The sequence below is a fragment of the Salvelinus alpinus genome, chromosome 25 (genome assembly GCF_045679555.1).
Source record: "Salvelinus alpinus chromosome 25, SLU_Salpinus.1, whole genome shotgun sequence".
NCBI lineage: Eukaryota > Metazoa > Chordata > Actinopteri > Salmoniformes > Salmonidae > Salvelinus > Salvelinus alpinus.
In genome coordinates this window covers 20,530,263-20,554,026 of record NC_092110.1, presented here as the reverse complement: position 1 = coordinate 20,554,026, position 23,764 = coordinate 20,530,263, and the positions used below count along the sequence as shown (strand labels likewise).

Below are 23,764 nucleotides of genomic sequence, written 5' to 3'. Positions count from 1 at the left end.
AGATCACACTGGGAGGACCAAATACACGTGGTGGTAACCAGGAAAGGTGATGACAGCCATGTCTGAGGTCACACCACAAGATTGGTACAGGCAGGGCCCGGATTCTGCATCGCAATATGCTCATGTCATGTAATTCCCTAACATTTGAGGAACCTGTTGAAACACCCAGTAGAGGTCTGTGGAGAAGGGGGTAAATATGGAAACAGCTGAGGGCTCAGAGACTCAATCATCTCATGATGAAGTGGACACTGATTCATTGGGGTCACCCATGACCTTGCCCCGCGGTTCAGCTCGGCAGAGGAGGCCCAAACATTTTAGGGCTGCCAAGCTCTTATCAGGATACCAACTAGAGATGTTCAGATGTGTATATTTTCTCGTTTACCTTTACTAATCACAGTGTAATAATGTTTAGTGGGGGTTGCGTCTTTGCCCATAAAGGTAGACTGGACATGTCTAGATAGTTATATGGCTGTTAGGCCAGTTCTCAGTTGTTCTCATGACCAGTACTTACATCCTCTGTTTGTTTTGAGGCCAGTGAAATGTTTGGGGAAACATTTAGTTTTTGCAGGGGGGTGTTGTAAGGGGCTTAATACAGTTGTATTCCAGCCACTAGGGGGTACTCTGGTGAAGCCCATGGGAAATAAAGAAATATAGTTTAAGTGAATTGGGGAGAGGAAGAATAAAAAACAAAAAAAGTGCTGTAAACTGCTGTTACATGTGCTGACATGATTAAAAGTGAAGTAAACTGTACCTTTCGCGTTGTAGTTTATATTATATGCTCATAGAAAGGGTAACATTTTTGAAATGGTTAGGTAAGTGTTATGGTTTAGGATAAAAACATCCCAGGGTTTCCAGGTAGAACTAACCGTGACTGCTGCAACCACCTCAGTGCCAGATTATCATTTTACTGTAGATTTCAAGATGACAGTGATAACAAATAAAACAAGTTTAACAACAAGAAAGCTGCTCATGTTGGAATATTTGTAGAAGATTGTCATGGTCTTGAACCGGGAATGCAGCATTTTGTTTGTGTGTTGTAGGTAGAAATCTACTAAAAATGATAATACTCAATAGGCCTTCTCTTAGCCCTTCCCTGTGAGTGGTGAATTCTTTATGACACACCATGGTCTCCTTAGGATTGAATTACAGTTTGGGACAACTCAGGTGGGTATTTGATTTCACTGTTGCAACAACAGTTGCTCAGCCCTCACAGATACCAGTGCATAATGTGGGAAGAGCCAAAGTCATAACGGGAAGTAAAATACAAATTCAACAAACATGTTGTAGACCTTGAGTATGTGACTGTTAGGACAGAGAAGATGTCTGTCCTATCTCTCGAGTCCCTCTGCCTAGCAGATAATGACAGTCCATCCTCTGCAGAAGACCTAGACCTGGAGGATAAGTGGGATACAGACCTGGAGATTGATGGTGAGTAGGCTATTATATTGACATTTTATGGATAATAACACATCACCTCACTGTTGTTATTACAATGTATCATTGTTTGTATTGTAAGTTGATTTGTTTGATGCATATCTCACACTGATGGTTGTCTGATAGTGACACCACTTCTTGTCATTGTTAGAGGTGAAAAAGACCAGTAAAGACACATCGACTGCTGAGATATACCTGCAGGCCTGCAAGCTGGTCGGGGTGGTTCCTGTCTCCTACTTCCTCCGGAACCTGGGCACCTCCACCATGAACCTCAACCACCACGGCCTGGGACCTCCAGGGGGCAAGGCACTAGCCATCGCTCTGGTGGTAAGTCTGGTGGACGTCTATTGACATAATATCAACTTCAAGGAATGCTCTTTATGTTCAAGGAATGCTCTTTATGTTCAAGGAACGCTCTTTATGTTCAAGGAACGCTCTTTATGTTCAAGGAACGTTCTTTATGTTCAAGGAACGCTCTTTATGTTCAAGGAACGCTCTTTATGTTCAAGGAACGCTCTTTATGTTCAAGGAATGCTCTTTATGTTCAAGGAACGCTCTTTATGTTCAAGGAACGCTCTTTATGTTCAAGGAACGCTCTTTATGTTCAAGGAACGTTCTTTATGTTCAAGGAACGCTCTTTATGTTCAAGGAATGCTCTTTATGTTCAAGGAATGCTCTTTATGTTCAAGGAACGCTCTTTATGTTCAAGGAATGCTCTTTATGTTCAAGGAACGCTCTTTATGTTCAAGGAACGTTCTTTATGTTCAAGGAACGCTCTTTATGTTCAAGGAATGCTCTTTATGTTCAAGGAACGCTCTTTATGTTCAAGGAATGCTCTTTATGTTCAAGGAATGCTCTTTATGTTCAAGGAACGTTCTTTATGTTCAAGGAACGTTCTTTATGTTCAAGGAACGCTCTTTATGTTCAAGGAATGCTCTTTATGTTCAAGGAACGCTCTTTATGTTCAAGGAACGCTCTTTATGTTCAAGGAACGTTCTTTATGTTCAAGGAACGCTCTTTATGTTCAAGGAACGCTCTTTATGTTCAAGGAACGCTCTTTATGTTCAAGGAACGTTCTTTATGTTCAAGGAACGCTCTTTATGTTCAAGGAATGCTCTTTATGTTCAAGGAACGCTCTTTATGTTCAAGGAACGCTCTTTATGTTCAAGGAACGCTCTTTATGTTCAAGGAATGCTCTTTATGTTCAAGGAACGCTCTTTATGTTCAAGGAACGCTCTTTATGTTCAAGGAATGCTCTTTATGTTCAAGGAACGCTCTTTATGTTCAAGGAATGCTCTTTATGTTCAAGGAACGTTCTTTATGTTCAAGGAACGCTCTTTATGTTCAAGGAATGCTCTTTATGTTCAAGGAACGCTCTTTATGTTCAAGGAACGCTCTTTATGTTCAAGGAACGCTCTTTATGTTCAAGGAACGCTCTTTATGTTCAAGGAACGCTCTTTATGTTCAAGGAACGCTCTTTATGTTCAAGGAACGTTCTTTATGTTCAAGGAACGCTCTTTATGTTCAAGGAACGCTCTTTATGTTCAAGGAACGCTCTTTATGTTCAAGGAACGCTCTTTATGTTCAAGGAACGCTCTTTATGTTCAAGGAACGTTCTTTATGTTCAAGGAACGCTCTTTATGTTCAAGGAACGCTCTTTATGTTCAAGGAACGCTCTTTATGTTCCAATGTTTCTTCTCAGACTGACATGCACATCACCAACCTGGAGTTGGCAGACAACTACCTGCTGGCTGAGGGAGCCAGATACCTTCTAGAGATGTTAAAGGCAAATTTCACCATTCAGCATCTGGTAAGTTTGTATGAGATGGTCTTTAGGCAGTTCTCTGTAAGAAGGTAAAGTAATTGTATCTGGTATCTCTATAACATGTTTATTCAGAAGTGGGGATAAGTATGACATGATATGTCCCACAATCTTTGATTTGATTTGAATCTGCCACAAGAGGGCATAAGAGTCTTGCGGGTCATGCTTTCATGGAATTATAGCTCTGTGTTAACATGCCCACTGTTTGTCTCGTAGGATTTGTCCAACAATCACCTACAGTCTGAAGGGGCTGAGTGCATAGCAAAAATGTTGCTCGATAACATTTCCATCAAATCCATCAAACTTTCAGGTAGTACACACAGATTTGAAAATGGAAACAAAAAGAATGGTCTGTTAGATACTATATTTCTCTACTCTATTTCTGAATCTTTTTATATAAACAATTTCTTCACAGGGAATGGATTCATAGAGGACGATGCTAAAAGTTTTGCAGATGCCCTGGCAGTAAGTGAAAATAAATTACATTCAAACATGCAGGCATATTGATGATATTACTATCATTGGAGTCTATAGCTAGCTACTTGCAATATCTCTCCCTATAGAACAACTATAGAGTAAAGGAGCTGGACTTGAGCCACAATCAGTTCTGTGGGAGAGGTGGGGAGCATCTGGGCCAGATGTTAGGTAGAGACCATTTCACTTTATGTCTGTATCTCACATCATTACAGCTGAGCAGTCTCATGGAGTATACAGGCAAATGGAGTCATTAGGGTTAGAATCATGCACAATGTGAGTGTTTTACATCTGCTGTCACTGACATAATCCTACAGCAAACAATGAAGCTCTGGAGGTACTAGACTTGAGCTGGAACCATCTGAGAATGAAAGGAGCTGTGGCTTTCTGTGCCGGCCTCAAGGTTTGGATAAACATACTCAACCCAATTCTCACATTTAAGGTGTAAGTTCGTTAAAAAAAAGAGTAAAACAGTATGTGATCAAAATACCTACTATTCACATAGGTGAATGTGACCCTGAAACACCTGGACCTGTCCTGGAATGGCTTTGGGAATGAGGGGGCCTTGGCTTTAGGAGAGGCACTGAAATTCAACAACACTCTGGTGTACCTGGACCTCAACAACAACCGCATCACCAACGAGGGGGTGGGCATGCTGTGCAAGGGGCTGGAGGCCAACGACACTCTCAGAGCACTGATGGTAGGTGCTTGATGGACAGGGCACACACCCATTGACCTGTGTGGTATGAAACTAGTGTGACTTTCTATGTTTTGTGTCCCCGCAGCTGGCTTATAACTCTCTGACAGTGGAGGGGGCGCTGGCTCTTATTACTGTGGTCAAGAACACCCCCAAAACTGCTCTGGAGGAGATCAACATATCCGTGAGCGTTGTTGTTCTCTTCTTGATGTACAGAAGTGTTTTGGTCCCTGCATTTGAACTTAATATTTTGTGTTTGTGTGTAGAATGTGTTGGTGAATGAGAACTTTGTGCAGCTGCTGGATCTGACATGCCAGGAGCATCCCTCTCTAGAGGTGCAGTATGCAGGGGTCGGGGGCTTTATCGCTAAGAAACCACCCAAACGCCTTGACCCAATGAAAGTAATCCAGGTACTGTGGTAGGCTACTGTTACTCATAAAACTATTTTAGTCATGTAGAAAAGTAGTACTCACAAGTGATATCATTGCATACCAGTGCATTGTATTCTTTTTTGTTTACGGCTAATTCTACAAACTAGGACCTATTTTATGGCTGTTTTTAAAGACAGTGCAAGATTTGAAATAGGGGGGAATTTTAAGACAAAAAACCCCGTCCCAACCGCTCTATTATTTTCTTTGAAGGATTATCTGGATGAACGGAAGCTGCGTCTTTGGGACTTCTTTCGGAAAATCGATAAAGATGGGACAATGCGAGTGCCTGTGGCAGACTTCAGGAAGGCTGTGCAGGTCTCAAACTAATTGCTCATTCCATAGTCCCTGACATTTGCCAGGTCTGTTGAGCTAATGCATTTCCAATGCTCCAAGATGTACTTTATATTGAAGTTAGTGGCCAGCTAGCTCATAGTCTTTATTTGTTTACTCTTATGTCTTATGTAACCATTACAGCAATCCAACATCCCCTTGGATCGATACCAGATTGAGGAGTTGATTCAGAGACTGGATCGTGAAAGGACAGGAATGGTAGACTACAGGTGGGCTTTTATCATAAGAACAAACTGCCAGAGTGGGGAGACCATTATGGGTGTGTAAAGAAAACACCTAACATCAGCAATAACCTGAGAACTGAACAGAAACTTGTCATGAACTGTCTACACCTGTTTACCATACAAACAAAACATGAGCAGACCTTTATGGTCAGAGTGTTGAAGTAGGGCAGTCTTATCTATGTGTAATTGCTTGTAGTGCCATGCCAATGTTTTCCCCATTCAAAAGCTGAGAAAGTCCAGTTTACATCTGACTTGAAATTAAATGAGTTTAAGTGAATCATCACATTAAATACATTCTTTGGTTTCTCCTCAGGGGCCTGGCCGACACCAGGAAGCAGATGATGCGGGACCACCGGCGGCAGCTGCGTAAGGTGGAGTCCCGTCAGAAGAAAGAGAAGCAGAAGAGCGAGCGCATCCTGAAGACCTTCCAGAGCGCCGTGGAGGCCAACACCCCCCGCAGCTCCATGGTCATGTCCCCAGAGGGCACCAAGGAGGACTCCAGTGGCCCCCAGCACTTCTCTGCCACCCCACTCAGCTCCTGGCACCACATTGTCATGTCCAACAGCAGCCGCTACTCTGTCACAAACCTGAGCAGTGAGCACATCCACCTCCCCATGCTAGGGGGCAGCACCCACCAACGGCCCACCAGTTCCCCCACCATGCGCTCCTACTCCCAGCCCAACCTGATGGATGACTCCCAACGATACCCCCAATCCAAACCCTCCTCGGCCCAGGGGATGCTCTCTGACTCCAACCCTGATGTTGACCACACCAAGCTGAGCCCCACTGCCAACCACCTGACCAGGTCCAGTCCAGCACTGAACTCCAAGCAGCCAGACACTAAAACCAAAACCACCAATGTGAAGAAAAAGAAGAAACGCGTGGATAAAACTCCACATGAACAGAATCAAACACAATCATCAAAGTGACTAATGCTGCTGTGTCTTACTATGCAGTAACAGCTCCACTGACCCATCGTTATATATTTTTACTGGAAATATTAATAATAAGTATTAATAATTACATAGAGTCCATGTATTACACAAAACCTCAAAATAAATATTATTCCAGTATACATGGCCACGTTTCATGCAAACCTTATTCTTACCCAGCTAAATTAGATGGTATGATTATCTTTAAATGTATCGGGTTAGTTGTTGAATTGATGTGCCTTAGCTCAATACTATGACCTCTTTTATTTAAGATACCATTTAGTACCAGGGTTGGCAAAGATCCTGCTCAGACCATAGCACTTTGCATTATGTCTGGGAAAGTTGCCGAGTGTAGATGCTAAGTGCACACCCATGAATTATCTGTGAAAATTCTAATACCCACCACAACATTATATGACATCCCTGCACTAAAAACATCCTGGCAGATAGAATCTGTTTGTCAAAGATCACTGACGTCTCACAGTTGTCTGACTTGTGTCTCTGATGGTGACAGTGTGGGTGTGAAGGCCTATCACTCTCTGATGTACACCATAGATTCTGCAATGCGCAACGGTTCTGATGACTATATTTCCTTAACAATAGTTCAGTTTGCCTATGATATGTGACTTAGGTACTTACTGTCTAAAAAATATCCTTCCCTCCAGTTTGAGACATATGAGAATAAGCTGACAGTGTGTGCAGAGAATATAGTGACCCTGACGGTGTTGATGGAGCTGATGGAGAAGAACCCTGATGCGTACAGCGAGGCCTAATGTAGGAGGTGAAGGTGCAGATCAAGCAGGTGGAGACTGGTGCAGGAGCTCCTGGGCTCTATACAGACCTCCACTACTGTCTTTGAGTCTTTGCACCAGCAGGTAACTACCCAAGACTGTTCCTAACAACTCATATGGTCATGATACAGCTATGGTCAATGACCATGTCGACTTTTCACTTGAGATATTTCTCTTTTGTAAGATTTACAACTTTTGGTCTTGTGGTTGCTCATCTGTGTTCTCTCTCAAATCTCCTCCATGCTGGTGGTCCTGACCAAGCTGGAGAGGTACGATGAGAACCTGCTGCTGGTGACCCGTCGTGACTACATCAAGATATAGCTCAAACTGGAGGAGTGTGATAGGCACCACAACCAGATCTTCAATCTTCAAAGTCAAAGACCACTTTTAAAATTATACACACCCTTGTCATAAGACTCTTGCACGTTTGATGTCACTGACTGTACCCTCTTTTCTCAGGGTCCTGGGAGCACGGAGGTATAACCACAATTAGCAAGCCCATCGTCATTCAACTGAATGCCCACTTGAATGGTGGCTACAAATTGGGGAGGGTGGGGGAATGATTCTTAGCCTGTGCATGGTTCTGAATCTCAATACTGGTACTCTGGGCAGTGCCTCAATTGTTGACATGAGCTTTTACAGAAAATACAAAAATCTTATTTTGAGAACTCCATTTAAACACCAAAGCTTGTCAAGTAGCTGGTATGGAACTGGCAACAACTTCATTGTTCGTTATAACATCCTGTATTATCAATTTAACAACCCATTTAGCCTGGCCAAACTGAATTGTACTACTATAAAATATGAGCACAGGGTGATTGCAAAGGCTAGCACCAGATTCGTATACAGTCACTCACCCAATCAGAACCTAGACTTTGCTGCTGATGAGAGTGGGCTGTGGGTGACCTATGCCACAGAGGAGTCCAAGGGTAAAATGGTAATTGCTCAAATTGTGACGGCCCTGAATATTTCTGAACCGTCTCAGTGCTTCTCCTTCTAATAGGGCGCTTCCCCTTTAATTCCCCATTAAATAGCCAGCATCAGCTGCGCAAAGGTAAAGTTGTGATTGAGACATGAATGAGGATGTGTACTACCTTCAGGTCATGAAGCTTCGCTATTACGTTTGTTTGTTGCCTTACAGTGTGTTTTGTAGCCTTAAAACGAGTTTACCCAGGATTGGATCCACTCTGTGCGTCTGTGGACTACAACTCTCCGTTGGTTTTCGTGGCCTTTTCTCCGCTGGAGATCTGTTGGCGGATTATCTGACTGACCGACTGACTACAACTTTTTGTACACGGTATTTCATTTGTTTGGGGTGATGTATACTGTGATTTATCTAGTTGTTAAGACGTATTATTCTTTGATTAGTCTTTGATACGCTTTATAGTTGTGTTGCAAAATAAGTGTAATTTTGAGTGTATGAATATACTGGGTTTACGCTACGGACAAACGTTGCGTGACTAAGGTCACTTGAGTCACTGAACTTATTTACCGGGCTGGACTCTTTTTATGCCCGAGGTACAGGACATTTCTAAATGAACATAAGTGCATTGATTTGTTATATTGTGTGTGGGGGTGTGTGATCATTTATGTTGTTAATACAACTACGCAAAAGAATACACTTGTTTGAAGTTCTTTCCAATGTTTTAAGGGGTTTATGAAAAGTATATTTCCATCTTGACTTTTATATAAGTCCTTTGTATTGGTGTGACTTGACGGACCAGATGGGACTCATTCCCTCCCAAACTAAAAGGAGAAACCCATGCTTTCTCTGGTAGGCACAACCTACCTGGCACCCCTATGAATAACCTCAAGTCAAAACCGTTACAAAATGCATAAACCATCCGTGGGTATAGAGGAGTTGTGAGAAACCAGTGTGTGCAAACCATCTGCCTTCATGGCATGTGTGGTTTTCTATGCTGTCAGAACAGTTGACATTCACTGTGAGGAGATATTTTACACTTATGAATACAAGACAAAACAAGAGAACTACATGAGCATTACATTTGAGTGGTTCAAGGACAAGTGTGTCAACCTCGACTTCAACCCACTGAACAGAAACTTGACATGTACAACGATGACTATGTCAACTATCATCTCTGGTTTGACAACCAGGCCACTGTCAACACAACTCTTGGTCTGATAAAAGGCCTATTGCGGCATCTCATATTGAAACTCATTATACTCAAATCAGATTTAATCTCTTTTGTAGTTGCTCTGATTATGTAGAACACCCTGTTTTATGCTCATTGATTTAGAATACATATCTGACTAAGCATTAATGTTCAAGTGTTTACTTTTGACATCTGAAATAGTACTGTCTTCATTGTATTTAAGTATTATGATTCCTTCAGTCTTAGGCTGAATCAGCACCTACAGTGGGGAGAACAAGTATTTGATACACTGACGATTTTGCAGGTTTTCCTACTTACAAAGCATGTAGAGGTCTGTCATTTTTATCATAGGTACACTTCAACTATGAGAGACGGAATCTAAAACAAAAATCCAGAAAATCACATTGTATGATTTTTAAGTAATTAATTTGCATTTTATTGCATGACATAAGTATTTGATACATCAGAAAAGCAGAACTTAATATTTGGTACAGAAACCTTTGTTTGCAATTACAGAGATCATACGTTTCCTGTAGTTCTTGACTAGGTTTGCACACACTGCAGCAGGGATTTTGGCCCACTCCTCCCTACAGATCTTCTCCAGATCCTTCAGGTTTCGGGGCTGTCGCTGGGCAATACGGACTTTCAGCTCCCTCCAAAGATTTTCTATTGGGTTCAGGTCTGGAGACTGGCTAGGCCACTCCAGGACCTTGAGATGCTTCTTACGGAGCCACTCCTTAGTTGCCATGGCTGTGTGCTTCGTGTCGTTGTCATGCTGGAAGACCCAGCCACGACCCATCTTCAATGCTCTTACTGAGGGAAGGAGGTTGTTGGCCAAGATCTCGCGATACATGGCCCCATCCATCCTCCCCTCAATACGGTGCAGTCGTCCTGTCCCCTTTGCAGAAAAGCATCCCCAAAGAATGATGTTTCCACCTCCATGCTTCACGGTTGGGATGGTGTTCTTGGGGTTGTACTCATCCTTCTATTCCTCCAAACACGGCGAGTGGAGTTTAGAGCAAAAAGCTCTATTTTTGTCTCATCAGACCACATGACCTTCTCCCATTCCTCCTCTGGATCATCCAGATGGTCATTGGCAAACTTCAGACGGGCCTGGACATGCGCTGGCTTGAGCAGGGGGACCTTGCGTGCGCTGCAGGATTTTAATCCATGACGGCGTAGTGTGTTACTAATGGTTTTCTTTGAGACTGTGGTCCCAGCTCTCTTCAGGTCATTGACCAGGTCCTGCCGTGTAGTTCTGGGCTGATCCCTCACATTCCTCATGATCATTGATGCCCCACGAGGTGAGATCTTGCATGGAGCCCCAGACCGAGGGTGATTGACCGTCATCTTGAACTTCTTCCATTTTCTAATAATTGTGCCAACAGTTGTTGCCTTCTCACCAAGCTGCTTGCCTATTGTCCTGTAGCCCATCCCAGCCTTGTACAGGTCTACAATTTATCCCTGATGTCCTTACACAGCTCTCTGGTCTTGGCCATTGTGGAGAGGTTGGAGTCTGTTTGATTGAGTGTGTGGACAGGTGTCTTTTATACAGGTAACGAGTTCAAACAGGTGCAGTTAATACAGGTAATGAGTGGAGAACAGGAGGGCTTCTTAAAGAAAAACTAACAGGTCTGTGAGAGCCGGAATTCTTACTGGTTGGTAGGTGATCAAATACTTATGTCATGCAATAAAATGCAAATTAATTACTTAAAAATCATACAATGTGATTTTCTGGATTTTTGTTTTAGATTCCGTCTCTCACAGTTGAAGTGTACCTATGATAAAAATGACAGACCTCTACATGCTTTGTAAGTAGGAAAACCTGCAAAATCGGCAGTGTATCAAATACTTGTTCTCCCCACTGTATATAATGAGGTGTATTAGTACTTATATAATGATGTGTATCAGCCAAATGAAGGTCAGTTGTGGCTAATAAGCATGACTATATCTTATATAAAATACTTTAATTGTGTTTTTTCCATGCTGATAACAGTCCCTTATGCTGGTAGCAAATTCAGTTCCAAACTTAAAGTTAGAGGAAACGTAGTTTTGGGCTGTAGACTTTGTTAATCTTCATGTACTGTAGGTATCAAACAGTGTCACCAACATTAAAGCGGGGTATTGTGATACTGTATTAGGGGATAATATCTCTCAATATGCAGCACATTGTTAAGAATTAATTAACAATAAACCCCTTCATTCCTGAGTATACTTAGTCTGCTCATTATTGATATCTAACCAAATAGAAAATAAAACGTGTTCAATTTAATTTGAAAGTTTACATGTGTAGACTACAGAAAAGTCTTGAAAAACCACATTTTCTTTGTTCCCTTTCTTATCTAAAAAATACTACGATAAAACCATGTTGAACATAGACCCAATCCACTTTGGCCATCATTTCCTGTAAATTAAAGAATCATTTACAAAGGCCATTTATTATATTAGCAATTTATTATTATTCAAACATGCATAACAGTATTGATCGGACTATGGAACTCTGCTTGATTGAATTAACTACTAAAATGTGGTTCATGGAAAAACTAGGGCAGAATCAAACACATAAACCAGTACTATACTTCTTACCAACATACAATCTAAAGTCCCATGAGGAGAAATAAAGTAATATTTGTGTGCTGGAACTTGCTAGGCTATAAAATTGGAATAAGGATGACAATTCTTTATTATACTATCATATGCTTATGTCAACATGATATCCTGCCACATTGCTGATGACTGATAGTAAGGTTACGCGGTTGATAATATCATGTACCATCTATAACATGATGTCATCATATGCCCATATGGCCTGTTTCTCATGAACTCTATGTCCACATCATCATTGTGATCAATAAAAGGATAAGAGACAGGTTTCAGAAAATTGTATTTGAGTATTTTATCACAAGCAAACAAGGATGTCTGCATATATTGTGTCAAGAATTGAAGGGAGTCTATTACGCAACAGCAGTAACTTTGGGAAGAAGCAAGATGTTTCTGATGAGCTGATAGGAGGGTCTTTAAAAATACAGTGCGAACAGACAAGGAGACTCACCAGAACAACACTGGAGACAAGATGGCTCCATTTCTACTGCTCCTGACTTTCCTTTGCCCTGCGGTGGCTTGGCTGGTAAGGGACTTTCATTTGTGAAATCAAACTGTCCACTTAGGAAGCAACACTGATTGACAATAAATTTAACATGCTGTTGTGCAAATGGAATAGACAAAAGGTGGAAATTATAGGTAATTAGCAGACACCCCCAATAAAGGAGTGGTTCTGCAGGTGTTGACCACTTCTCAGTTCCTATGCTTCCTGGCTGATGTTTTGGTCACTTTTGAATGCTGGCGGTGCGTTCACTCTAGTGGTAGCATGAGACGGAGTCTACAACCCACACAAGTGGCTCAGGTAGTGCAGCTCATCCAGGATGGCACATCAATGCGAGCTGTGGCAAGAAGGTTTGCTGTGTCTGTCAGCGTAGTGTCCAGAGCATGGAGGCGCTACCAGGAGACAGGCCAGTACATCAGGAGACGTGGAGGAGGCCGTAGGAGGGCAACAACCCAGCAGCAGGACCGCTACCTCCGCCTTTGTGCAAGGAGGAGCACTGCCAGAGCCCTGCAAAACGACCTCCAGCAGGCCACAAATGTGCATGTGTCAGCATATGGTCTCACAAGGGGTCTGAGGATCTCATCTCGGTACCTAATGGCAGTCAGGCTACCTCTGGCGAGCACATGGAGGGCTGTGCGGCCCCACAAAGAAATGCCACCCCACACCATGACTGACCCACCGCCAAACCGGTCATGCTGGAGGATGTTGCAGGCAGCAGAACGTTCTCCACGGCGTCTCCAGACTCTGTCACGTCTGTCACATGTGCTCATGTGCTCAGTGTGAACCTGCTTTCATCTGTGAAGAGCACAGGGCGCCAGTGGCGAATTTTCCAATCTTGGTGTTCTCTGGCAAATGCCAAACGTCCTGCACGGTGTTAGGCTGTAAGCACAACCCCCACCTGTGGACGTCGGGCCCTCATACCACCCTCATGGGGTCTGTTTCTGACCGTTTGAGCAGACACATGCACATTTGTGGCCTGCTGGAGGTCATTTTGCAGGACTCTGGCAGTGCTCCTCCTTGCACAAAGGCCCATTCAGCATGGCTAAACTGAATTTGACCATATCCAAATATGACTACAGAGTAATTGAAAAGGCCAGTGCAACGTTCTCATACAGTTTCTCAGCCAATCAGAACATGGATTTCTCAGCCGATGAGAATGGACTGTGGGTAACGTGCCACATATGAATCCAAAGGTAAAATGGTCATTGCCAAAGTAAACGAGGATGAATTTGGTATAGAGGATGTATGGAGTACCGGTGTGTACAAATCATTGGTAGGTAATGCCTTCATGGTGTGTGGTGTTCTCTATGCTACTAGACCAGTCGATGTTCACACAGAGGAGATATTCTACTCCTATGACACCAAAACAGAGCAGGAGAACTACCTCAGCATTCCATTTGAGAAGTTCCAGGATGAAGATTTAAACCTGCACTACAACCCTATTGATCAGAAAATCTACATGTACAACAAGGGCTACTATGTGTCCTATAGTGTCAAGTTTAACAAAGACTAGATTCCCCCTCTGGTCTATCGTATCTTGACTGATGCCACTGATATGACTTTCTGATAGCATGGGGCTTCGCTGAATAGATAGATATTCATTACTTTGTCTGATACATTGACATGCATTTTAAAATCATGTCTCTTGAATTCCTGAAATAAAATCAAACTGAATCATTGAAATAACTGTGTGTTCTATTTCGGTTCATTTGAAATTGGATTGAAAAATAAAATGTGCATTATTATCATTACTAAAAATACCCAGCCACTGTGTCAGATTCCCTCCCATTACCTAGGCAGTCCAATAAGAAAGAGTATAGGGGTGCAGTATCCCACCCCTTAATTTTCAGTCGAATTTGAGTCAATCCGTATAACTAGCACCTCAATATGACTCATCCCCAGTATGATATCAGACCCCTCCCACCCTAGCTTAGGGCTGATGGGCTGGGCCTCTCCTTTCCTCCCCTCCTTTGGCTCAGGCTGGAGCTTCCACCCGGCTCCTCTGTAAGCAAGCCCTCCCCTGGGTTTGTTCTTTGTACTCCAGTGAGAAGCTGGCTCCATCTGGTACTGAGGACCAAGTCAGAGCTGATTAGACTAACCAGGCAGGGTGAGCCCACATAGCAGCCACCCACTGCATATACAACAATGAACCAGGCACATTATTTTATTCTTACGGTTTCAGGTAATTGTTGAACAAATCCATTGAATCATTCACATTTTCATACAAAAGTACACTATAGCATACTGTAACATATTGCAAAATCTATCTGAAATTGAAAAAAAAGGTCTGGAGATACAGCAAGACAAAAATAGCACTGTCTTTTTAAATCTTGCATCTGTCAGGATGAGAGAGGGGAAGTGAAGGCCTTGTGGCTAATGGTACCCTTAGTGACATCATCGCAAGCCAATAGGCAGCCTCGCTGAGCTCTCTCCTCCTTTTCCTGAGATCCGTGAAGGGAGGGAGGCTGCTGAGGACGCAGGCTGCTACTGGAGCGGTGGGTCCAGGGCATGCTCTGATCACATCAGGTAGGTAGAATATATGTAGTGGTGTTTGTGTGTGTGTAGCAGCACTGATTTCTAGATCTATTCTAGCCTGCCTCCCCCTCTAAGGAGGGCCAGATCAGATATGCTTAAATAGCAGTGTGAGGGAGGATCAAGAGAGACTGCAGATGGCTGTTTCATGACAGTGGCTTATTATATGCTATAGCATCCCTGTCTGTCGTGTGGCGACCATGATGTGTGTATGATGCAAGCAATTATCCATTCGAGACAAACAAATGTGATTATTCCATTGTGAATCTTGTCTCTATTATCACATGATATGTTTGTCATTGGTATCAAGGATGTCGGTGCATGTATCATGGGAATACTGCAGGAGGCTGACTGCATGTTATTTCTGTGTGGATTCTCAACGACAGACACACTAGGGTGCTGCAGTGCTACTTGGCTTGACTTCCCCTCAGACTGTATGAGAGATGATAATGAATGTATGTGTGTGGGTGTGTATACAACGCTAACCCCATGTCACAATGGTACTGTAGTAAGGCATCAGCACATTTTCATAGTGCACATTTGTGGTATTCTAAGAGCTTCTCTGATTGCAATACATTAGCATTTACAAGTCCCCTGACAACAGGGATCTGCCCACAGCTTTCCTATATGTATTTAGTCTGACATGAGTGAGTGGACATCAGGCAGTTAAGCACTCTGAGTCATCGTTCGATCCTCGGCCACCCCGGCAGCACTGACAGTGTCTGTTCATTCATCACCAATAATACAGGAGCAGCACACTCATAATCACTTCCTGTGCTCTGCTGAAGTTGAACCAAACTCTCTGATTACCCAGGTTCGTATCGTCATGCTCGTCAACAAAGACTTTAACCTTCAAGTGGAGGAGGATAACCCCCCAGTGAGCCGACTGACTGCTGCCAGTGATGAGTTCCACTGCTGATAGGACCAGGGAGCAAATGTGAGACAACTTACTCCACAGGTTTATGATCTGACGCTAGCATGGAGAAGGGGAGAGAAACAGAAACAGTCTGTTATTGATCACATTACTCTCTGTCTCGTGCTTTGCTGTCATGTTTTTCTCAGACAAGTGACTAGATAAGGGATTTACTATAGCCCTGGGGATATATTGACTCTTGGTTTTCGGCAGTTACCACCTCTGGAGATTTCATCAATCATTCACCGCCAGTATAGGGATTATTCTTAGCCAACTTCCTTTAAAGAGAGGAAAGTCTTAGCGGTGGCTAGTCGTGTTATGATCCCTCCTAGAACATACAGATCAGTGTGATTACATACAGTACACTCCTTTAACCGGGTCTGTTGTGCGGCTTCTAGGCCCGTCTGGACCTCCACAGGGTCGAGCCAGGACAGCCATGGCCAAGAGAGACTACCTGGTGGAGGCAGCCAAGCAGATCCGCATGGCTCTGGACAGGGAGGTCAGTGAAGACTATGAGGCTGCCTTCAGCTACTACAAGAACGGGGTTGACCTGCTGCTCAATGGAGTTCAAGGTACAGCGGTAAATCTACTGTACTGTATTCTGTCAACATGCAGGGTTCTGGTTATGGTGATATTGAGTAGATCAGCTAGTCAACACAGTGAGAACAAGTCACGCGGTATGAAACAGGAACATGTGGATTTGTCGGTCCATGATTCATCCATTGAAAAGCAGAATTAAATAATTGCTATGAAAAACAGGAATTCAGAAAGCCAAAGTCAGAGGAGAGATTTCCATACTGGTAAAGCATGCTGAATTTTATTCTGCTCTCTTTCCTCTGCTGTTTTAGTGAGGTAGGTAAAACAGAAGCTTTTGAATTATATGAGTCAGGGATTGACATTAAAGTCTGAAAGGCACTTGCCCATACGGCAAGTCAGGAGTATTTTTTGGTTGCCCGAAGATTATGATCACTTTGCAGGACTGGAATTCTTTGAATTCGGTAGTTCAGTAAAAAAAACAATTAAGAGCAGGCTCAGCTTCTCTGACTGGCATAATGCCATACATTCACTTAGGATAAACAATGTGGAGGAATGAGAAAGATCAGTTTTAGGCTACTGGAACTCTTTACAGTTTGGTTGTTTTACTTTTTCTTTTTTTTATCACCTGGCCAATAGGGCAACCTCAGAGCAGGCTCAAGTTGCGCAACTGCTCAGTTCACTTGCCCCGGGCAATAGGGCAACCCTTAATGTCAATCCCTGTGAGTTGATTTCAGTTTAGTCAAGTGAGGTTTCAGTCCCTCTCTGTTTGAGGGTGAGAGAAATCTGAGGTTGGTCTGTCTTCCAGTGGACCCTAACAAGGAGCGCCGGGAGGCAGTGAAGAGGAAGACTACTCAGTATCTAAAGAGGGCAGAGGAAATCTTTATCTCCCACCTGCAGGACAACCTGGGGAAGGGGAACTCTCACTTAGGGGTAAGAAGATTACTTTTTACAGTAAACCCTCCTTCGACACAATTAACATGCCATACTACTGTGCACATCTTATGAATGGTAATCAACCTGGTCTGACCATCTGTGTTACTCAATGATACTGGGCACTCATTTTCCAGATTTTCAGTCCTGTATTGATTTATATGTCTAGTCTGTTTATTGAAGAGTTGGTTGACATGCTATTTATATGTCCACCTCTGAATCATTTCCTTCTGGGAAAGTCTGAGTCACATCTTCAGAGCAACCAGTCTGTGCTGCTAACAGTCTCTGGAGGTTGGCTACAGAGCAGCACAACATCCCCTCTGTTACACGATCTGCCAGGGTGGCTCGCACTGGGCCGCTGGGCACTCTCTCTTCCCCTCTCTCTTATGTAACATTCTAATATATGTCCTAAGAATGTAACTAATCCCAGAGTAGAAGCACTTTCAGATGTGAATTCAACACAAACACGTGTCCACATTGCTGACATCTGTGCAGTAATCTCTTTTTATCACCAGGGTTACAGTAGTCTGAGATTCCGGCCAATCAGACACCTGAGCTCCCCAGTGGAGGATCTGGAGATGTGTAGAGTGGTGGGGATCATCGATAAGGTAGGGAGGTTTTTACACTCACTGCTCTCAACCAGTATACTTGAACTGTTTGTTCCAGCTGATGATAATCTCTTGAACAGACATCCTGGCTGTAGTTAACCCTTTATTAGCCACGTCTTATAGATCCAGTGAACCATGATGCTTACCTTTCCAAATATGAACTTGTCCCAAAACTGTCATAACCATCTAATAACATACTACTCAATTTATTCTCAGCTTTATTTAAACTAACATAAAATGTATGTCTTCTCCCCAAGGTCCTGATTGTCCAAAGCCTGATTACCAAGGAGAAATTCGTTGTTAAAGTAAGTACTTATGCTTCAGCACTGCCAATACAGTATGTCAGGGGGGAGGGTGGCAGGGCAGAATGACAGAGTACACATGTAGTGTAGCTATCTAGCAGTGCAGGTAGCCTAGTGGTTGAGAGCGTTGGGCCAGTAACTGAAAGGTTGCTGGTTTGAATCCCCAAGCCGACTTGGTGAAAAATCTGTCTTTGTGCCCTTGAGCAAGGCACTAAACCCTAATTGCTCCTACAAGTTGCTCTGGATAAGAGTGTCTGCTAAATGTAAAATGTCTATCTGTGTAGATGCATATCCAGTGCACAGATGGCTGCTGTACTGTCTGGATCCCTGCCAGCCAGCCAGGGCAGCCCATGTTGATAGGAATATTATCAGCCTTGTCTCCATGAGTATCCTTCTCCATTGATCTGGCTAAAAGCCCTCTACTTTGACCCTCTTAGTGCAAATGCACCTCCCATCTCTGTAACCAGAGAGTTGCTATTGGAACATACTGTTGCAGGGTTGGCTACGGTGTAGGTCTCAGAAAAACTGCTATCTAGGCACTGGTAGAGCGATTTGTTTTTCGATCAATTAACAATAGACTTATTAAGACTAGCCTGAAAATAATGTGTAGTACAGTAGTATTTTGACAAAGGTAATAACAGCATAGTAATATGTGTGTTGATCTGTTGCGCTGTGTCGTCACAGAGCCTGCCCAAGTCGAGCTGGGAGAGCCGGGACCAGCCCACTATCATCCCCCAGGGGGTCCCCTTCATGGTGAAGCTGCTGAGGTACTATGTCAGTGAGGATGCTGTGTACCTGCATCTGGAGCATGTTCAAGGTGAGCTGAACACAGGCTCTGCCTGCCAGCCCTGCAGTATGGGAGATTTAGCTGATGCTCTTATCTAGCCTATAGCCATGCAAAGGCAGTGGACCAACAGTTTTCATTTTTTGCTGATGTCTGCACTTTTCAGCCATTTTGGGTCAAGGATGCCATAGAGAGTAGAAAAGATAGCTGAATTCAAATGAAGAAAAACAACTATTGTCTGATGTGTTGACTTTTCTTTGATCTGTAGGTGGGAAGCTTTTCTCCAAACTGCACAAGGTGAGGAACGACCGAGCCAAAGAGCACGCAGAATGCTCCAGTCCCAGCCAGCACAGGATCAAAATGAAGAACAGCTACACCTCCCCTACCATCAGCTCAGACTACCAGCAGAATGACAGAAAGGGCACAGAGAAAACCTCTCTCCTGGAGACGGAGAACGAGGAGAGCCCAGACACAGACTCCCCGGCATTCTGGCTCGAGGCTCAGCATCGTCTAGAAAGCTGTAGGACCCACTCCTACTGCGAGGAGACAGGCTGCCTGCAGAACAACTCCAGGTCTGCAGCGCCACACACTCCGGCGACACAGCCCTCCTTATCTAGGTCAGACACCAGTCCCCATATCCATCCAGCAGGCCTCAGTCAGTGTTTGCACTCTAAAACTCAGGACAAACCTGCTCTCTGTGGTCATCTGTGTATCGATCAGGCCCCTGATGTCACCTCTGAGCCCTCTAGGAAGGCCACTGGAACAGAAAAAATTGAATCCAGTTTGGATTTCAACATTGTGTGGAAGGCTGATCTGACTCGTAACTGTGAAAGTTCAGCCCCCTATGCAGAGACTCGTACTGACTCAGATATAGCTGCAGGTAAATCTGTACCTCAAACAACTCAGACCTCTTCTGGTGGTACAGGGTCAACATTGAACTTCAAGGATCATTCTATCAGTTTATATTCACAGAAAAGTTACGTTCCCACTACATTGCAATTACCCCTCCATAATCAAAGCCAGGTTAGTGAGAGAGCAACTTTGACCTCCAATGGCTCTCACCAAGACAGTGTTTCAGGTAGAGACCTTGAGAACACTGTGACAGACACACACCAGGGTAGAGGGAAGGAGAAGGTAAACCATCACATTACTGAGGAGAGCATGGTGAATTCAGTAACCAGGGACACAGAGACTTCCCAGCCTGGCAGAGCTGTGTGTCCCTCTACAGTAGACAAGCTGAAGCTCATGAGGACATCCTCAGGGAACTCTCACCCCCCCTCAGTCTCTCACTGTCACAGTACTGGGACACAGCTGGGGATCCAGCCAGGCACTTCTCTGGCCCTCACAGGGGTGAAGTATCAGGTGGGGCCTCCTGGCAGAGAGCCAGTGGAGGAGGGCTGGGAGCTGCTGAGCCCTGTGAGTAAGGACCTCCCCCGAGAGAAAGGATCACTATGTTACCCCAACACCCCTGATCCCACAGGGGCCTCCCCACAGTGCCGGAAGGGGGACATGGATGCTTTCCTAAAGTCAGAGGAATCGGATGGACAGGATGAGGATCAAATCATTGAGGTGGATGGCTGGTGCCACCTACCCAAGTTCCCAGCCAAGGCCTCCAGAGGGAGAGACAGGGCCAGGCAAAGTAGCTGGGGGCTGCCTGAGCCAGAGGTGCGTCTGTTGGGGGCTCAGATCCTCCTGGCCCTGGAAAGTCTTCACCAGCAAGGTGTGGTGTGCCGAGACCTCAACCCAAAGAATATCCTGCTCACGAGCAATGGTTAGTCACCTAAATCACTTTAACTTGGTATGGGGTGTCATTGTTGGTCTGTTTTTGGCATGAGTCTTGAAAACTCAACTAACTTTGATTGTGACATAATTTCATGTTTCTCACTAGGAAAGGTCTGCCTGACATTCTTTGGCCAGTGGAGTGAAGTTCAGTCAGAAATCAACTCTAAAGCTATGGACCAGATGTACTGTGCCCCAGGTGAAAATACTCTTTATTCAATAAACTTCAGTCACATGTTACAACCGTTACACATAGGGTTCCTACCCTAGATATAAAGTGCCATCTAGTGGTAAGAATCAGACATTTAGCTTGATCCAACAATAAATCTGTGAATAACAAGTTCTGTTGTTGGCCAACAGAGATTGGAGGTGTGTCCAAAATCACAGAGGCTTGTGACTGGTGGAGTCTGGGGGCATTGCTGATTGAACTTCTTACTGGAATGGTAAACAACACTCTATTGAATAATCTGTTTTCCATGGTCTCTATCTGTTTCTTTCCCTATGCTGTAGTAAATCCAAACCTGTATATATTGACACTGCTGCCCACTGGGCCTGTTGATAATGTATATCTGTTGTTGGTACCAGGGGCACAACTTTCACTGGGAACATGTCCCCCTCCCAACATTCTGAAATTGCATGTTTGTCCCCCCCCCCGTTTTTATAATTGGAAAGTTATACAAAACCAGGCAACGGTGTGCTTTAGGACCATGCGGACGCCTCCGAGCGGTCGGGTAGGCTGTTTGTAGTGTTTATAAGACGGGGGGAAATATACATTTTATATATGTCCCCCCCAGTTCTAAAACCAAAGTTGCTCCTCTGGTTGGTACCATTATCAAGGCATGGTTGTTTAATGAAACTGTATGCCTGTGCCTCCAGCCCCTGTGGCAGTTCCACCCAGCCGGGGTGCATTCTCACACCCAGCTCCTGATCCCAGACCACCTGAGTACTGCAGCCGCCTCCCTGCTCACTGAGGTAAGAACTACATCCCCCTTACACACCCATGTGGCCTGTACTTTAGGTACCGTAAACATATAAACGCTAGCCTGCTATCACAGAAACACAGAGCCACAAATATTGTACAAACTCATATATTTCTGAATGAGTGACAATTATATGTTCCACAGCTGCTGCAGTTTGATGCTGGTTATCGTTTGGGCTCTGGAGGCGGTGGTGTGAGTGACATCAAGTGTCACCCCTTCTTCAATGGTGTCTCCTGGAAGGCACTGTCAAGTTAACATGCCAACAGACTACCTGTGTGTCTCTGGCCTAAATGCAGCCTGAACTGTTCTGGGCAGCCACTGCCCCCTTGTGGCTAAAATAGTTGAAGCCCCAGCTCTGGTGCTACTTCCTGAGCATCTTACTTCCCAAAGAAAGATGATAGATTGATTAGAAGTGTAATTCAGAGCAGCAGACACACAGCTAACATGTCAACCCTGCAACAACCAACCTCCATGTTTGAATGATAGAGGCTAGTGTAAACCTCACCTGTCCTTTTGACATATGGTAGGGCAAGATGTTTTAAAGATTAAAGTGTACTCTTTATCAGCTGACTTTTGGGGTACTTCTGTTATACAAATGACAAGCAATACTTCTGTTAATATACTGAACAAAAATATAAACGCAACAAAGTGTTGGTCCCGTGTTTCATGAGCTGAAATAAAAGACCCCAGAAATGTTCCATAAACACAAATGTATTTCTCTCAAATTTTGTTAAATTGTTTTTTTTTTTTACATTCCTGTTAGTGAGCATTTATCCTTTGCCAATATAATCCATCCACCTGACAGGTGTGGTATACCAAGAAGCATGATCATTACACAGGTGCACCTTGTGCTGGGGACAATAAAAGGCTACTCTAAAATGTGTTGCCACAGATGTCACAAGTTTTGAGGGAGCGTGCAATTGCCATGCTGACTGCAGTAATGTCCACGAGAGCTGTTGCCAGAGTATGTAATGTTAATTTCTCTTCCGTAAGCCGCCTCCAACGTCATTTTAGAGAACTTTGCAGTACAACCAGCCAACCACGTGTAACCACACCAGTTCAGGACCTACACATTCTTCTTCACCTACGGGATTGTCTGAGTGTAGCCACCCGGACAGCTGAGGAAACTGTGGGTTTGCACAATCGAGAGCTCTATGCGAAGGAGATGTGTTGTGCTGCATGAGGCAAATGGTGGACACACCAGATACTGACTGGTTTTCTGATCCATGCTGAATTTATTTCCTTATATCAAATTTGATTTGTCACATGCGCTGACTACAACAGGTGTAGGTAGACCTTACTGTGAAATGCTTACTTACAAGCCCTTAACCAACAATGCAGTTCAAGAAATAAGAGTTAAGAACAAATTTACTAAATAAACTAAAGTAAGAAATGTAATAAAAAGTAACAATAACGAGGCTATATACAGGGGGTACCGAGTCAACGTGCAAGGATACAGGTTAGTCGACGTAATTTGTACATGTAGGTAGGGGTAAAGTGAACTGTAACTCTGTAAATTCTTGCATGTTGCGTTTATATTTTTGTTCAGTGATTCCATGAATATTATCCTTATCACCAAGCATGAACATTTTTTTCATTGTCAAACACTGACTTTTTGGAGGTTAATAAAAAAGAAGCAATGCCTTGTATTTTTGCTTGGTCATCTGTACATAGCCTTCATAACTAAACATTTACCACAGCTCAGACAGTCTACCCACTTCCTGACTTGTGCATGTGAAATTAAAACGTACTTGTGATGTGGCTTGCTTCTTTCAAACTTCTCCATTTCTTTTAGCTTCCAAGCCCTGGCAATAGCTATTTTAAACCACACCAGCCACCTGGTTTCTGAATTATTGTCATCAGTCATTTTGAGAGCATTCTGTAAAAAAGGCAAGTGTCGTTGTAAACAGTAGACAACAAAAAGGATAGTTAAGATTTTGTTTAAAATCTTTTTTTCTTTAAATATTATTATATATATTTTTTACACAACATAAAGATACTTTTCTTAGGGTGTGAATCAGATTTG

General features: G+C 43.6%; 2 protein-coding genes and 1 pseudogene across 3 annotated transcripts; all 3 read left to right on the top strand.

Annotated features, from left to right (window-relative positions):
- Positions 1–1,014: 1,014 nt before the first annotated feature.
- On the top strand, positions 1,015–6,463 carry LOC139553080 (leucine-rich repeat-containing protein 74A-like). Its single transcript, XM_071365046.1, has 13 exons — positions 1,015–1,428; positions 1,586–1,761; positions 3,137–3,244; positions 3,473–3,566; positions 3,672–3,721; positions 3,820–3,901; positions 4,048–4,133; positions 4,236–4,430; positions 4,516–4,611; positions 4,694–4,837; positions 5,069–5,173; positions 5,333–5,418; positions 5,747–6,463. The coding sequence occupies exons 1-13, from the start codon at positions 1,320–1,322 to the stop codon at positions 6,360–6,362; spliced, it is 1,947 nt and encodes a 648-aa protein (XP_071221147.1). The 5' UTR covers positions 1,015–1,319; the 3' UTR covers positions 6,363–6,463.
- A 406-nt stretch (positions 6,464–6,869) lies between these two features.
- On the top strand, positions 6,870–13,886 carry LOC139553084 (olfactomedin-4-like; annotated as a pseudogene).
- Positions 13,887–14,765: 879 nt separating this feature from the next.
- LOC139553595 (ribosomal protein S6 kinase-like 1) lies at positions 14,766–23,499 on the top strand. 2 transcript variants are annotated; one of them, XM_071366096.1, is made up of 12 exons: positions 14,766–14,899; positions 15,720–15,842; positions 16,217–16,390; positions 17,161–17,285; positions 17,801–17,893; positions 18,151–18,198; positions 18,880–19,012; positions 19,248–20,750; positions 20,868–20,957; positions 21,119–21,201; positions 21,635–21,730; positions 21,883–23,499. In XM_071366096.1, the coding sequence occupies exons 3-12, from the start codon at positions 16,255–16,257 to the stop codon at positions 21,991–21,993; spliced, it is 2,418 nt and encodes an 805-aa protein (XP_071222197.1). In that variant the 5' UTR covers positions 14,766–14,899; positions 15,720–15,842; positions 16,217–16,254; the 3' UTR covers positions 21,994–23,499. The 2 variants fall into 2 exon arrangements, with proteins under 2 accessions (XP_071222197.1, XP_071222198.1); XM_071366097.1 differs by lacking the exons at positions 14,766–14,899; positions 15,720–15,842 and having other exon boundaries at positions 16,318–16,398.
- Positions 23,500–23,764: the final 265 nt, after the last annotated feature.